General features: G+C 35.5%; 2 protein-coding genes across 2 annotated transcripts in view; both read left to right on the top strand.

Annotated features, from left to right (window-relative positions):
• Positions 1-9242, top strand: part of LOC115439811 (transcription factor 12) — a 38885-nt gene extending 29643 nt beyond the window's left edge. Inside the window, 3 exon segments of the mRNA XM_030163817.2 lie at positions 2247-2392; positions 2852-2961; positions 4380-9242. Of these exon segments, the coding sequence (XP_030019677.1) occupies positions 2247-2392; positions 2852-2961; positions 4380-4430 (307 nt within the window). The 3' untranslated portion in view covers positions 4431-9242.
• A 1445-nt stretch (positions 9243-10687) lies between these two features.
• Positions 10688-13423, top strand: LOC115439731. The gene is made up of 2 exons (XM_030163701.2): positions 10688-11146; positions 12754-13423. Exons 1-2 carry the CDS (start codon positions 11052-11054, stop codon positions 13280-13282), a joined length of 624 nt encoding a protein of 207 aa, XP_030019561.1. The 5' UTR covers positions 10688-11051; the 3' UTR covers positions 13283-13423.
• The last annotated feature ends 325 nt before the right edge of the window (positions 13424-13748 follow it).

The following is a 13748-nucleotide window of genomic DNA, read 5'->3' as shown; positions in this document are numbered from 1 at the left end:
TACATTATTCTATATTTTACCTAAAATATTAAAAAGTAATGCGGAATATTTAGTTCTTGGGGTCGATTATTAGAGTAATCAAGTGTTCCGCGTTTCCTTTGTTCCATACCAACACTCAAGCAAATTTTATATGTTATAAGGTCTATATTGGTAAATCAATGACATTCAACAGGGAACTATATTATTAGCTCCCTGGAATCGACGCCTAAATAACAATTGTGGCAACTTTCAATACTAGTTTTAATTTTAAAATTAGATTAGGTGGTCAGGTGTCTCTCTCGTGCGCCGCCGCCGTGTGCCGAGGTAAGGTCACTTTGTTTGTACCTTCACGCCTATAATTGGGTGGACAGAGGGCACACGTCGAAATTATAAAAATAAACCTTCTTCGGTATTGGTTAACGTATCGACTGTAAATCCAAAGGATAAATAAAGTTACACCTTATGTGTATAGTACAAACAGTTAAAAATTTATTCAATAAATATTTTATAATTCCATATCACATCTATATTCTATGGGTAGTTTTACATGGTCGTCCAATCGGTAGAATTCCAAAATTCCTCGAGTCGCGTTACGTAGTCATAAACTACATATAAAGTAATAACTACACTACTCGTTTATCTATTCTCTGAATAAAAAAATGTGATCAAAATATTAAAGCCTCTAAATAATAATAACGCTTCCTTATACCTACATTGAAATGTATTCCAAATCCAAAAGATTTATAAGTCGATATCTCTAGAATATTTTACACAAACTATCGCCTGCAACGTTTACGCAACTGTCCACCCTAATCATTTGGTGCTAAGGGTTTTATTTGGATACCAGTTGTTCGTCCGCGGACGAGGGTGACGACGAGGCGGACCCGCAGGCAAAAGCGTTACGAGAGAAGGAGAGGCGGCAGGCCAACAACGCGAGAGAAAGGTTAGTGGTTATGGCGCGTGCGCGATAAATTGGGTGTACTGGGGCCCTATATGTCGAATCGTAGGTTTAACTATAATAATTTAATTTTCTAAATACCTACCTTCTTATTCATAGACGTTTTTTATCTAAGGACGGGGCAAAGCTGTGATAACAAGTCTGTTTTTCAGTGCTGCCGTTGTGATGGCTAAGATTGTTATATCTCAATATTAGCCAATTACAATGGCCCTATATCTGTTATCTTGAAACAGACTTGTTATTATGGCATTACTCCCTCCCTAGAAAAAAACGTTTATGAATAAGGGGTTTGGTGTTTAGAATTTTATAATATATGTTATAATAATAGAGGTAATGTTAACATGATATGTCGAAGGTGATTGACTGATGCAATTAATAATTTGACACGAATGTGTACTTTTAGAAGACTAATTTAGCGCACGCGCATTTCAAATGAGTATACAAAAAATTCAAGCAAGGAATATATTATAATGATTTAAAATTTTGCAGAATTTATTATTTGTTATTTACGCAAAAAAGGATTTTTCTTAAAAATATTTGCCTGGATTTATATGAACATTTATAATAATATTCCTCTGCCTGGCTTTTTATACACCTTTAAATTAAAAACAACCATCCACTGGCACTTTGATAGTATAGGTTATTAAAAATGTTCCAACAAGAACAAATTTCTAAGAACTTCCCTATTAATAAAATTGTGGTAATTTTTTTTAACGCTACATCTAAATCAATTATTGCTGAGTTTGCATCATGGAAATGGAACTGACGAAGAAAAATATAGGAGAAATTATATCAGTATATATTGTGACTATTTGATTATTATTGAATTTTGGCTATTTTTTATACTAACATATTTATACTTTGCAGTTCGCATTGCAACCAATATTGTCATTTCGATACATATTACGGGTTCATGTATGAATTGTCACAGGACAGAATTTGTACTTTCACCAATTGCTTTATAAATTATATTTTATCATACTTTTGTGCGTTGTAATGCGAATTGTAATATTGACGAACACTGTATGGATACGCAAATGAATTTACCAGAACGTCGTTGTATTTCTTGTTCTATCAAAAAATGCATTTCTATATGAACAAAAATTTTGCGATATTTTACTCTAATAATGACGTTCAGGAGTGTATGACATATTTTTTAGGTATATTTCAAGTGATTTATATCGAGTAAAAGCATAATATTAATTCTTGATAATATAGAAAATCACTTTTAATATACCTATGTCATATTAATATTTAATATTTCTTAAATCCATTTCTGTGTTATAATTGTTATTTCGTACGTGCACAGAATAAGGATAAGAGATATAAATGAAGCGCTGAAGGAGCTCGGGCGCATGTGCATGACGCACCTCAAGAGCGACAAACCGCAGACCAAGCTCGGCATCCTCAACATGGCCGTCGAGGTCATCATGACACTCGAGCAGCAAGTGAGAGGTAAACATTATTCCACTCAAATATCATAAATGTTTTTGGAACTTAATTTATATACCGTTCAATTTGCATCAAATTCACCATAGAGCTTGGCTAAATCCTGAATAAATAAATATCGTTACGTTTATGTGTTCATTAACCCATGTGCCACGTGACAACCTCTTGAGTAATGTAAATGTCAGTAAGGGCCTATTTCATAGCTTTCATTAAATGTTACTTGTCAAGTAAATGTAGAAGCCGGCCAAATACAAAAGTCACACTGTAATCTATGGTCCTAAATAAATGGTAATTAAATGAATCCTATCATTATATACTAATCCATATTAGTTGTCTAATACGATAACTATCAAATACAATTTTCTTAAAACTTGGAAAACAGAGTCTTAATAATCTTGTCACAGCCATCGGTCGCCTTAAAATGTCAGTTAGCATGTTTTTCATACGTAATAATGTTTGTTGCAGAGCGCAACCTGAACCCGAAGGCGGCGTGCCTGAAGCGGCGCGAGGAGGAGAAGGCGGAGGAGGCGCCCAAACTGCTCGCCGCGCCGCTACACCACTACCAGCCCATGCAGGTCAGCACTCGTCATCACTATCACGAAGTTGCAGTGGAACACAATGAACCGTGTAGTGGCGGTTGTTGACAATTAACACGAAGTTAGATATTAGTCAGGGTATTTCAATTTTATTTTCCTGCAATTATAGCTGCCAAAGACCAGTGGTAACGGGTTGAATCGTTGAGAGAAAATTATATTAAGTAGTTTTCTAACTTCGCCATTCGTATTTAATCACTAGCTTTTGCTCGCGGCTCCGCCCGCGTTATAAAGTTTTTCAGGCTAAAGTTTTACGTTATAAAAATAGTAGTTTCCCGGGAGCCTATGTTCTTCTCAGGGTCTCAAACTGTCTCCATACCAAATTTCATCTTAATACGTTAGGTAGTTTTTGAGTTTAACACGTTAAGGCAGACAGATGCAGCGGGGGGCTTTGTTATATTATTTAGAACTTTTAAGTGAAACAATCCCGTCATACATCATTGTTGCATAAATTTAACCGTTTACGCAGCGCAGGCAACGGAAGCTCTCAAAACTCATAATTTTCCCCGTTTTTGCAACATGTTTCATTACTGCTCCGCTCCTATTGGTTATAGCATGATGATATATAGCCTATAGCACTCCAGGAACAAAGGGCTATCCAACACAAAAAGAGTTTTTTCAGTTCAAACCGGTAGTTCCTGAGATTAGCCATTACTGCTCCGCTCCTATTGGTCATAGCGTGATGATATATAGCTTATAGCGGTCCACAAATAAAGGGCTATCCAATACAAAACGAATTTTTCAGTTGAAACCGGTAGTTCCTGAGATTAGCCATTACTGCTCCGCTCCTATTGGTCATAGCGTGATGATATATAACGTTTGAGCACTCCACAAACAAAGAACTATTCAACACAAAAATATTTTTTCAGTTCGAATCGGTAGTTCCTGAGATTAGCCATTACTGCTCCGCTCCTATTGAATATAGCGTGATGATATATAGGCTATAGCTCTCCACGAACAAAGGGCTATCCAACGCAAAAAGAATTTTTCAGTTTGGACCGGTAGTTCCTGAGATTAGCCATTACTGCCCCGCTCCTATTGGGTATAGCGTGATGATATATAGCATATAGCACTCCACGAATAAAGGGCTATCCAACGCATAAGAATTTTTCAGTTTGGACCGGTAGTTCCTGAGATTAGCCATTACTGCCCCGCTCCTATTGGGTATAGCGTGATGATATATAGCCTATAGCACTCCACGAACAAAGGGCTATCCAACGCAAAAAGAATTTTTCAGTTTGGACCGGTAGTTCCTGAGATTAGCGCGTTCAAACAAACAAACAAACAAACAAACAAACAAACAAACTCTTCAGCTTTATATAATAGTATAGAAGTATAGATTACCAATTTGGAAGACAAGACCACTTCTCGCAAATGTATGGATCTGCATCTATCCGCAGGGCATGGGTCAACTCCCGGGCCAGCCGCCGACGGGCCCGCCGCAGCAATAGCGACGCCCGGCGCGCCCCGTGCGGCCGCACGCGCTGCCCTAGCACTCGCCCCCCCGCGCCCCGCGCCCCGCGCCGCCGCTAGCTGCCCACACATCCCTCCCACATCGCCCGCGTCGCCCACATAACGCCCACTCGAGACAAACGAATAATTCTCGGGGCCTGCCAAGTTGAGTGAGCAAACAGCGTTTTTACTGTGGGGCGTTATGGTATTTATTTTTAAATTGGCAACATGTTTAGTGTTGCCAGTTATATTTTAAAATTTGAGCTGAATATCCTGTTGATCGGGAGAATGAGACACATGTACTGTTTAAAATACATTGTGTATTTTATTTTTATGTTTTTTGTGCTGGTTAATTTTTTTATGGCAATACACGTGCAGCTAGCACCACTTTGTATATACTACGAGATTTGTGAGTTATTATTTTTATTCCCAGTGTTCAATATGCTTGGAAATTTTTGATTGGTCTTATCTGACGCGACGAAAAGGAAAATCGCACTGTACTGCAAAAATACTTTTTTGAAAGACAAAACACCATCAGACGATAAATTACGTCATTAATATTTATACAATAAAACCTTATCAAACCTGTAATATATTCTTACATCTGGCTAAAAATCAAACTACAACATAATACTTAAATTCTTATCACATATTCTTCAATCTTTTTAATTTACACTTTACAAATAATGGTTGACTAAAATAATTTCAAAATATATATAGACTAATATTTGTGTAGTTTCCAAACGCAGACCACTTAAAAATTTCCAAACGTGACATAAATTTGGAAAAGGTCTACCCGGCACATTGTCCCAAAGATTATCCTCCGCGACAAAAAAAAACCGTAAGCAGTGCGTAGTGACTTAAATTTCGGACTTCATAGTATAAGTGTGTATAATATTAGTATAGCATATAGTTTTATATACGATACATGCAGTTCGCGAATGAGATGCGCAAGCAAGTCTTACCCCAAAGACACTTTGACAAGGTGAGATTGAAGCGACGGGGAAGTAAAAAAAAAACTTTTTGTAATATACTAGTGTAGTTATACATCTGTATAAGTATATAGTGGTTATATTAAATCTATGAGAAAATGATATTTTTAATTACGATTTTAATAAAACAAACTTATTATTTTTTTCGGCTGCCATAAGTGTAGAATAAGTGTTGGAGCTTTCGTCCGTGGATCGCTGTTCTGTGCCGACATGTTTATACAGAGATCGTGTTATGCGATAGATTTTATGTAAAATCTTTTAGTTGCATGACAAACAAGTTGCATAGGGCTTGAATACGTGTGAATGCATGTACAATTGTACAAAACGTGCGTATAATTCGATCTCTGTTACATATGCATCTGTGACTACTAAAACTCGACTCTTAACTCTATTCGAGATGAAAAAGGACATATCTATTCGACTTTCCACACTTTAATGGTCACCCAATTATTAACCGTAAAAACATATGTAATATAAACACTACACAATAGCAATTACTGTTAATATCTATGTGCACTATTTTACAAGTAGCATTCTTTTAAATTCTTCCGTCATTTTGTCACCTAAACTTAAAGCGATTGATTTTGCACTAATCTAACAATTTATCGACATGTCTGTTTCGTCTCGAGATAGAGTTAGTGTCGCGTTTCGCGCGTTTGGAACCAAAATATTTTTATTTGGGACTAAATGGGACGCGATATGGAATTTTAATGAATAAACGGACGTAATGAAATATTTAAAGATATCTATGCGATTTCAGTATGGAATGAATTATGTGTATTATTTTATGATTTGATGTTGTTTTTGTAAATGAAATATGACAACCGTTTTAATGAATTCTATAATTATTATTCGCGTAGGAAAACCTCGTCATAATATTATTTTAGATCAATTTTATATAAAACACAAGTGAACCGCGAAAAAATATATTATCATTTTTAAATGCATTTCTATATTACATTTACAAAAATAACAAAAATAAAAATGGCTGCTAACTTAAGTGAGTACTTAAGGTGATGTTACTTTACTGTTTTTTGTTCTGTCCTTACCAAAACTCCAGTAAATGAATACGTTTTTATTGTAAGTGTGATGACAATATGCCTTGGATGTATTTTATTTTCTGTTCGGGAGATCTTTGTTCTGTCAGGGGGATGTCTCCGATGTAGCTTTCGACATCCGTTAAACTTATTTCGAGGTGAAATAATTATTCAATGGTCGTTTTAATCATGGTATTTTCTCTTTTTTTAATTGCCATAAGAAAGTATAATTAATGTCAAACAGAAGAATTTTTTTTTGTGTTGTTGTTGGCCATTTGTCGAGTCTAATTTTAAATTATTTTACAAAGGTGTTATATTATTTTCATTAATCTTAAGGATTCTTCACCTGAAAGGTTAAAACGGACTCCGTAAGGTATAATTATAAATATGAGTACCTTACTTGCCGCAGACCGCTTCTTTTTAGGAGACAAAGTTTAAAATATGTCGAAATACACATCTGTGACACCCCCAGACTTATATTTTTTTATTATGAAAATAAATTGTTTAGTTTAATTCGGTAGCTAACATCGACGTTCAAAATTGAAGTACTTATGAATTTAGTAATTTTATAATCATTCACTATTGATGGTATTAATTAGTTTTAATAAAAAAAGCCATCTAGTTGTACCGAATATATCATACAGTAAAATTATTTATGTGACGGAAAATTATGTCTTATTATGTTAAGTAGCCGTAATTTTACGCCATAATAATAAGCCAGTGGTTAATGGTGAATGAATATGAAAATCAATGAAGACATAATAATTGAATCATGTATAAAAATCAAAACGCATAATGTTTTATTTTGATTATTGTGTAAATATAAAATTGTGAGCTCAATTGTACCGACAACAAATTGTCCGCATTGCCTGACGGATTTATATTAATTTTGCTTGTATGAAATACGTAATTGTTTGCTTGTAGGAATGTTGTGAAAAATGTTGGACGAAATTACAGAGATACTTTTGTATAAATTTAAAATTAATTTGCTGAATAAAATTCTTATTTAAATAATACTCCTCAATGCAATAAATTCTTGAAACAAAAACTGATGAAGAATATATTTTTTTTATTTCAATAACAAAATTGAATTTTAAACAACATTGAGAAACGAATATTGTCAATATTTCGTCTAAGTTTTCGTAAAACAACATTCCAAATTTCTCTATCGATTCATGACATTTATCTATATTTATATAAAATTTTCCAATCTGAAACCATTGCAATTTGTACTGTATCAGTTGTCGAGCATAACGAGAGTACAAACACGGCAGTTGTTTCGCAGTGAAAACATATGCAGCAGATAATTAAATACAAACAGGTGAATGATGAAGACCTCGCGAAATTTCCAAACTCCATATCGGGTTAGGTGTATGGAAATTTCGCGAGACAATGAGAGGTTTAGCTTTAGTTATTTTAGTTACAATGTAATATATAGATAAGGATGATTTTCTCTCCCACACCCTTTAAGATCAATAGAACCACTGTTGATCAGTGACAGCATGTTGTGTCGACGTAAATCATACAATCGGGCATGGCGTTTTTGTTGCGACATCAATTTGACTTTTACGGTGATGTTGTGTATTACTTTTGCAGTATAGCTTAGGAAGTGTATTCATCGATAGAAGTATAAGGTGTCATAATCGAATCGTTGCAAATAAATTTCCAAAACAATTTGATTGTAATAATTGTATTTTTTTTTTATCGTGCCCAAAACATATGACAATATTAGCGTTACGATTAATTAGTTTGGGACCAGTGTTGTTTATTAATTCTCACATGTCTTTCGTTATATCGATTAACATGTGAACTCTACGGAAACGCCATGCCGTATCGATTCTAGTACAATTATGATTAAGATGTGTGAAACGCATGCCGAAGTGCCGCCACGTAGCCGCACTATCAATTTAGTTCATAAGACGAACATACGCGACAGCTGAGTGGTTCCGACAGATCTGCACAAGATAATATTTTGCTATATGTTTCGAAATTCAAAACGCGGATTGTGTTACTCTGACGGATGGAATTAAATCTGATATTGTTGGCATAACGTAAATTAAAAAATATATACTACTTAGTTTTAAATACATCTGCTTTTGAGGTATCGCCATATCACCAGTGAATAATAGGGCATAATATTTTTGTTTGGCTAAAATAAATTGAATAAAAAATCTTTATAATCCGAAGTGAATGCCTACAAAATCGGAATGTTTCTATCCAACAATTACGCCAGTCCGTGTCGGGCGCGGACGACCGTTGCATAAATAAAGTTCAAAATATTTTTTTAGTATTCTATCATAGTTGTAAGCACTATCGAAACCTTTTAGTTTAGCTTAGTTGACTTTCTCTTCCATTTTAGGTGTTAATTAAGTTTTTTTTTTAATTATTATTATCTATAACTTGTTGTCTATGCGTACTCGGTATTTAGTATTTTTTAAGATTCTCTTTGTAACGTACGCGTAAAAACTGTAATTTATTTTGCAATATTTGATGCTCAGATTTTTTTATGAATGGTATTTTGGAAAATTTATGGCACTTACAGTTCGCCGTTGCATAATCCTGGAGGTTTTGTACAATATGAGGCTTATTTGTTATATTATGTATCTATTTTTTGTTTATTGTCGATGGCAACGCTAGCAGCCCAACACTGTACCATAGAGCATTTGATTAATTTTTCCTTTACTGTTCAAATGCATAGATTAAAATGATATAATTACAAGAAAGGTCTAATTATAAAAATGAATAATATTAATTAAATATAAATGTGCCATTCATTTTGCTATTTGAGTGTTTTATTTTTGTACCTCTGAATGCAACTACTAAACAAGTAATGTCATTTGGATTTTACAACTAATAATTATTTTTAGTTTTTCAGCGATTCTATTGTGCAAGATAGCGCCCTGCCCGCTATTTAATAATACGAACGCCGCCAATGCTTTAATATCACAACTATGTCACGTTTAATCATGTTTTTTATTTGTAACCATTACCATTTAACCTAGGATGTTATGACCTGGGGTCCGCACTCCGCGGGCTTCCGGATGTCCGTGGGCCTCAATCAGGCGGTCCGCAGATACAACAAAAGTTATAAGAAAAACTATAAAGTATAATGGCGAGACCGACGCGAGCATTTGACAGAAACGTACTAACAAAAACAAAGCCGCGCGGCGACTACACAATGCACTGTGAAATTGAGCGATTTTTTTTTATTTATTTAAGTAAGGTAAGTAAGGTGGCATTAGGGATCCGCACTAGAGTAAAGATTGGGAACCCTGATCTAACCCATAGAAGTGAACTTACATCAGAACTAAAAACATTTCACTGCCATGTACAGAAATACATAAATTTAGAGTGTTCAAAAAAATATGTACCAAATACAAATGCTGATAATAGTTATGGCAGCATTTTCCTTAATAAAGTTTATAACTATCAAAACATATTTTTTTTTTGTACGTGGTGTTCATTCTTAGCCTGCGTTATATCGATTATGTGCAATACATAGGTTCACATTCTATTCCTTTACTTTCATAGTCCAACGACAGGACAAGCCCACATTACCGGAGAGATGTCAGACGCAGGCTTTACGTGCTTTCCGAGGGACGACGATCCAACTCTGCCGTCCTCCTCCCGAGTTGCTACTGAGAAATTATCATCGGAAAACCCGCGTCATAAATATTAGCCCCACCTGGAATTTGAACACGCAACCTCGGGTACCTTATGCAGGGGAACAACGGTGTATCGAATAGTAAAACCTTGTACCCTGCCGAAACTCATTTGTATACATAAAACCGTGTAACAAATAAAAATACTATTTGATAAATAAGAAACTCCGGTACCCTAGCGCCGTAGACGTACTGGTTGACGAAGCTACCGAGGCAGTCATACAAGGATATTAAGTATATAAGAAACATCAAGTATAGAGGGGATATGAAGCATATAAGGGTTGGAATATATAAGGGGTGTGAAGTATATAAGTGATATGAAGTGCATAGGTAAGTCATAAATTATAGGTCAGTGGTCCAATTTCGAAAATCAGACTTCGTATGTCAGGTGTATGATGTGGGCCATCATATTATGTTTGATTTGAGATTTCAGAATTCAAGATCGGACGTCAAGAGGTAATAGATCAATTTTAAATATAATATAATAGAAATTACAAGAAACATGAAATATACGATTGATATAATGTTTTTAAATGCTACGACGTATATCACACAAGTAATCAAGCAGGGGGTTCTTTTACCTTGACATTAATGCAATATGCGCGTTAACGTTTATATGAACCAGCCAAAGTACAACGAATAGTCATCCTTAAAATATAACTTCGTTTTACCAATGCATGTTAGATTTCGCTGTTAGCAATACTGTTGCGATGACCGATTTTACATTAACATTGTGTGCATAATCCACTCGCAGTATAGTATATAGGTATATCTAGGTGAAAATCGTCCGGCGTTCATACGAGCTTCGAGTGTCTAGACATGCGGGGCGAAGTGCGGGACGGTATAGGTACCAAGCTGGCGACAGTCGCTCGGGACATTTACTCAGGGAGTCACGCAGATTCAATTCGAATTTTAACACTTTTTGTAACATGGTTAAAACTACATGCGCCGTAAGAGGTTGTTACTCATCTTCATACATTCATAAGGATTTGATGTTTCATCAATTACCACGCACAGAAGAGAGGTAAATATTGATACTTTATCAATTTTCTATTTCAGCAAACTAGTTAAATTGACGGTCAGCTAAAGGTACAATATTTATTACTTGTTGTACATAAAGATTTTTTTTTATTGATACAAAATATTATTATATATTTTTAACTGACGAAATAAATGTTTCGAGCAATTGCTCTAAAGAAGAAAGATAGCAATCCACGAGGCATATATAGACAAGTAGGATTAGGCTACTTAAAACATAATCTTCGGGTGTTTCTTTAAACTTTTCGACCACTGTATTACGAATTGTTTTTTTAGTTTCCATGAATAAGTTTTCTGTGCACTCATCTTGGCCAGATCATTGAGGCCATTTTCACCCACAGTGCTTCTTAGCCAGGTTTTTAATCCCCTGAGGCTGCTAAACGATCGCTCCACGGTACACGTTGTGCACGGAAGAGCAATGAACATTTTCAACGCTTTTTCCAAGTCGGAAATGAAGGCTTTCGCCTTTTTTAGGATATCGACGTACAGGAACGATCGATCAAGCAAGTCAAGTCGAAGACTTAAGGTTTTGGTTGCTTTACATTTGGGAACTTTTTTTGAATCTCGGGTAGAGGGGGAGGGGGCAGATGCTCTTCCCTGCCTTCCCTTAGCGTCGCCCTGTAGGTACACCTATTACGTTGCAAAACATAATACCGTCCCTTTATGTCGTACGGGCGAAGTCCTCAAATAAAGAGACATTTTTATTTTGGATGATGATGATTTGATAATACGTGTTGGTTATGTATTTGTATTTGTTTATCAAAATGCCCGTATTCTCTACAGTGCAGAGAATTGCGTTTCGTGATCTTGTGATAATAAGGAGCTGTTATTTTTTTATTTTCCTTGTAGAAGAGAGGTTACCTGCGCTTAAATCGTATCGTATGCCGATGGGTATAAAATATACATCTCTCTGCTGTGTGCCTGCGACGGCGTCGTGTGCCGGGTCGGCTACTTCCCTGCACCATGGTTAGGGGCCTCCCCAGCCATTGGCCTCGATGGCTAGCACACGCATCATACTCATGATCGGATGCTGCTTGAGTGGACTGTTTTGCCAATTTCGCTTACTATATCTAAGAACTAGGGGTATATATTAAGAACTTCAGGTACAAATTTATTTTAGGATTCCTGAAAGGGATGTCCTCTTATAGGAATTTAAAACAAAAAAACTAATTGTATTTTTTTCTGTATCCTGCACTGTAGTTTATATCTACCTACTGATTTTGAAATTCATAGCCGTTCTTCTCTGATGAGAACTGCTTTCCGAACTGTTGGTAGAGTTAAGAAGCTGCTTGCACATTTGAACAAGCTCTGTTGTGTTCCGTCTTAAATCTTGTGGATTTTTTATTGCTGTTGAATGACGAAATGAGCTTTCAGCTCGCCTGACGGTAAGTGATACGACCACTATAAACAGTAGCAACACCATACTACCTTTGATTTACCAAGTACTGCGTAGTGCGTGGCACTCCACTGCATCATCCTGAAACATAAGATGCTGCAATTTCCCTGCAGCAAGTAAATTCTGATTCAAGTAGCAATTATTTATGTTTGCGTACATGATAGTAAATTTGTAGGTAAGTACCTTTTTTATTGCAGATGTAAACTATGGGCCAAAGCATGTGGAAGAGCCGATTTACTTAAAATGTCTATGAAGAGTCTGAAGAATACTTACATTTGCAGCTTACACTTTGGGTCTTACATGTACGGAAAAAGGACTTTGAAGAAATCAGCTGTGCCGTTGTTACGGATACCAACCGACAAGGAATCATGTACGAGATCTACACAAACAAAAATTGCAAATACCACATTGAAAACAGAATTGTGTATAAAACTTATACATGACGACAATGGTAATTTAATGGGGTCTTCAGAACATCTTAATAAGGATTATAGTAAAACGCCGACAACAACAGATTGCACTCTTAAAAGTAAGGCAGAAGACGAAGTTGATGTGACATGCAAGATAGAATTACCCGATAAAAATAGTGATATTACGGAGGAACAATTTTTGAAAGGTTGCGATAAATTTTTGCCAGAGAAGTTAAGTGCCTACGTAAAGACTCAAGTATATTTTAAAATGCACAGTAAAAACGACACTCCAAAGATTATGAATTATTTTGAATAATCTACAGAACCCCAGCAGAATCTATACCTTTATGGAGTACTTATTAATTGTATTGACGAGGCCATGTACAATCAGCAAAGACCAACTTGGATTATACCTAAGTACAGATTAGTGGCAACACACTTCGAACGGTGAGATAGGTTTAACACCAAAGTTTATAAGGCTTGTACAAAATTGTTTTAAAGATAAATGTTTAATTGTGTACATTTGAAAATTAAAGTAAGTATATACTTTGCTATCTATTTGATTTATGTAAAAAAGTAAAGGTGTGTTCCTTATTTAAATACAAAAATGCTTGTTTGTTATTTCATCAAGTGGAAGCCCTTAGTTTCGTAGTATGTTATACAAAGAGAATTATAATATATATGGAAAATGTTATAGCTTACTATTTTTTTTATTGATCCGCATAAAATGGCTTCTGCGTCGGAACTAACAGCTATGACGATTGCCCGCCGCACGCGCCACG

This window comes from Manduca sexta, chromosome 18 (assembly GCF_014839805.1).
Source record: "Manduca sexta isolate Smith_Timp_Sample1 chromosome 18, JHU_Msex_v1.0, whole genome shotgun sequence".
In the NCBI taxonomy this organism is placed as follows: domain Eukaryota; kingdom Metazoa; phylum Arthropoda; class Insecta; order Lepidoptera; family Sphingidae; genus Manduca; species Manduca sexta.
Note: the sequence above shows the minus strand (reverse complement) of the source record. Positions and strands in the feature narration are given on the sequence as shown.

Coding starts and splice junctions, on each gene's coding strand:
- LOC115439731 (XM_030163701.2), top strand. CDS start 11,052: ATGGTTAAAACTACATGCGCCGTAAGAGGTTGTTACTCATCTTCATAC. Junction 11,147..12,753: donor TTACCACGCACAGAAGAGAG/GTAAATATTGAT, acceptor TTTTTATTGCAG/ATGTAAACTATGGGCCAAAG.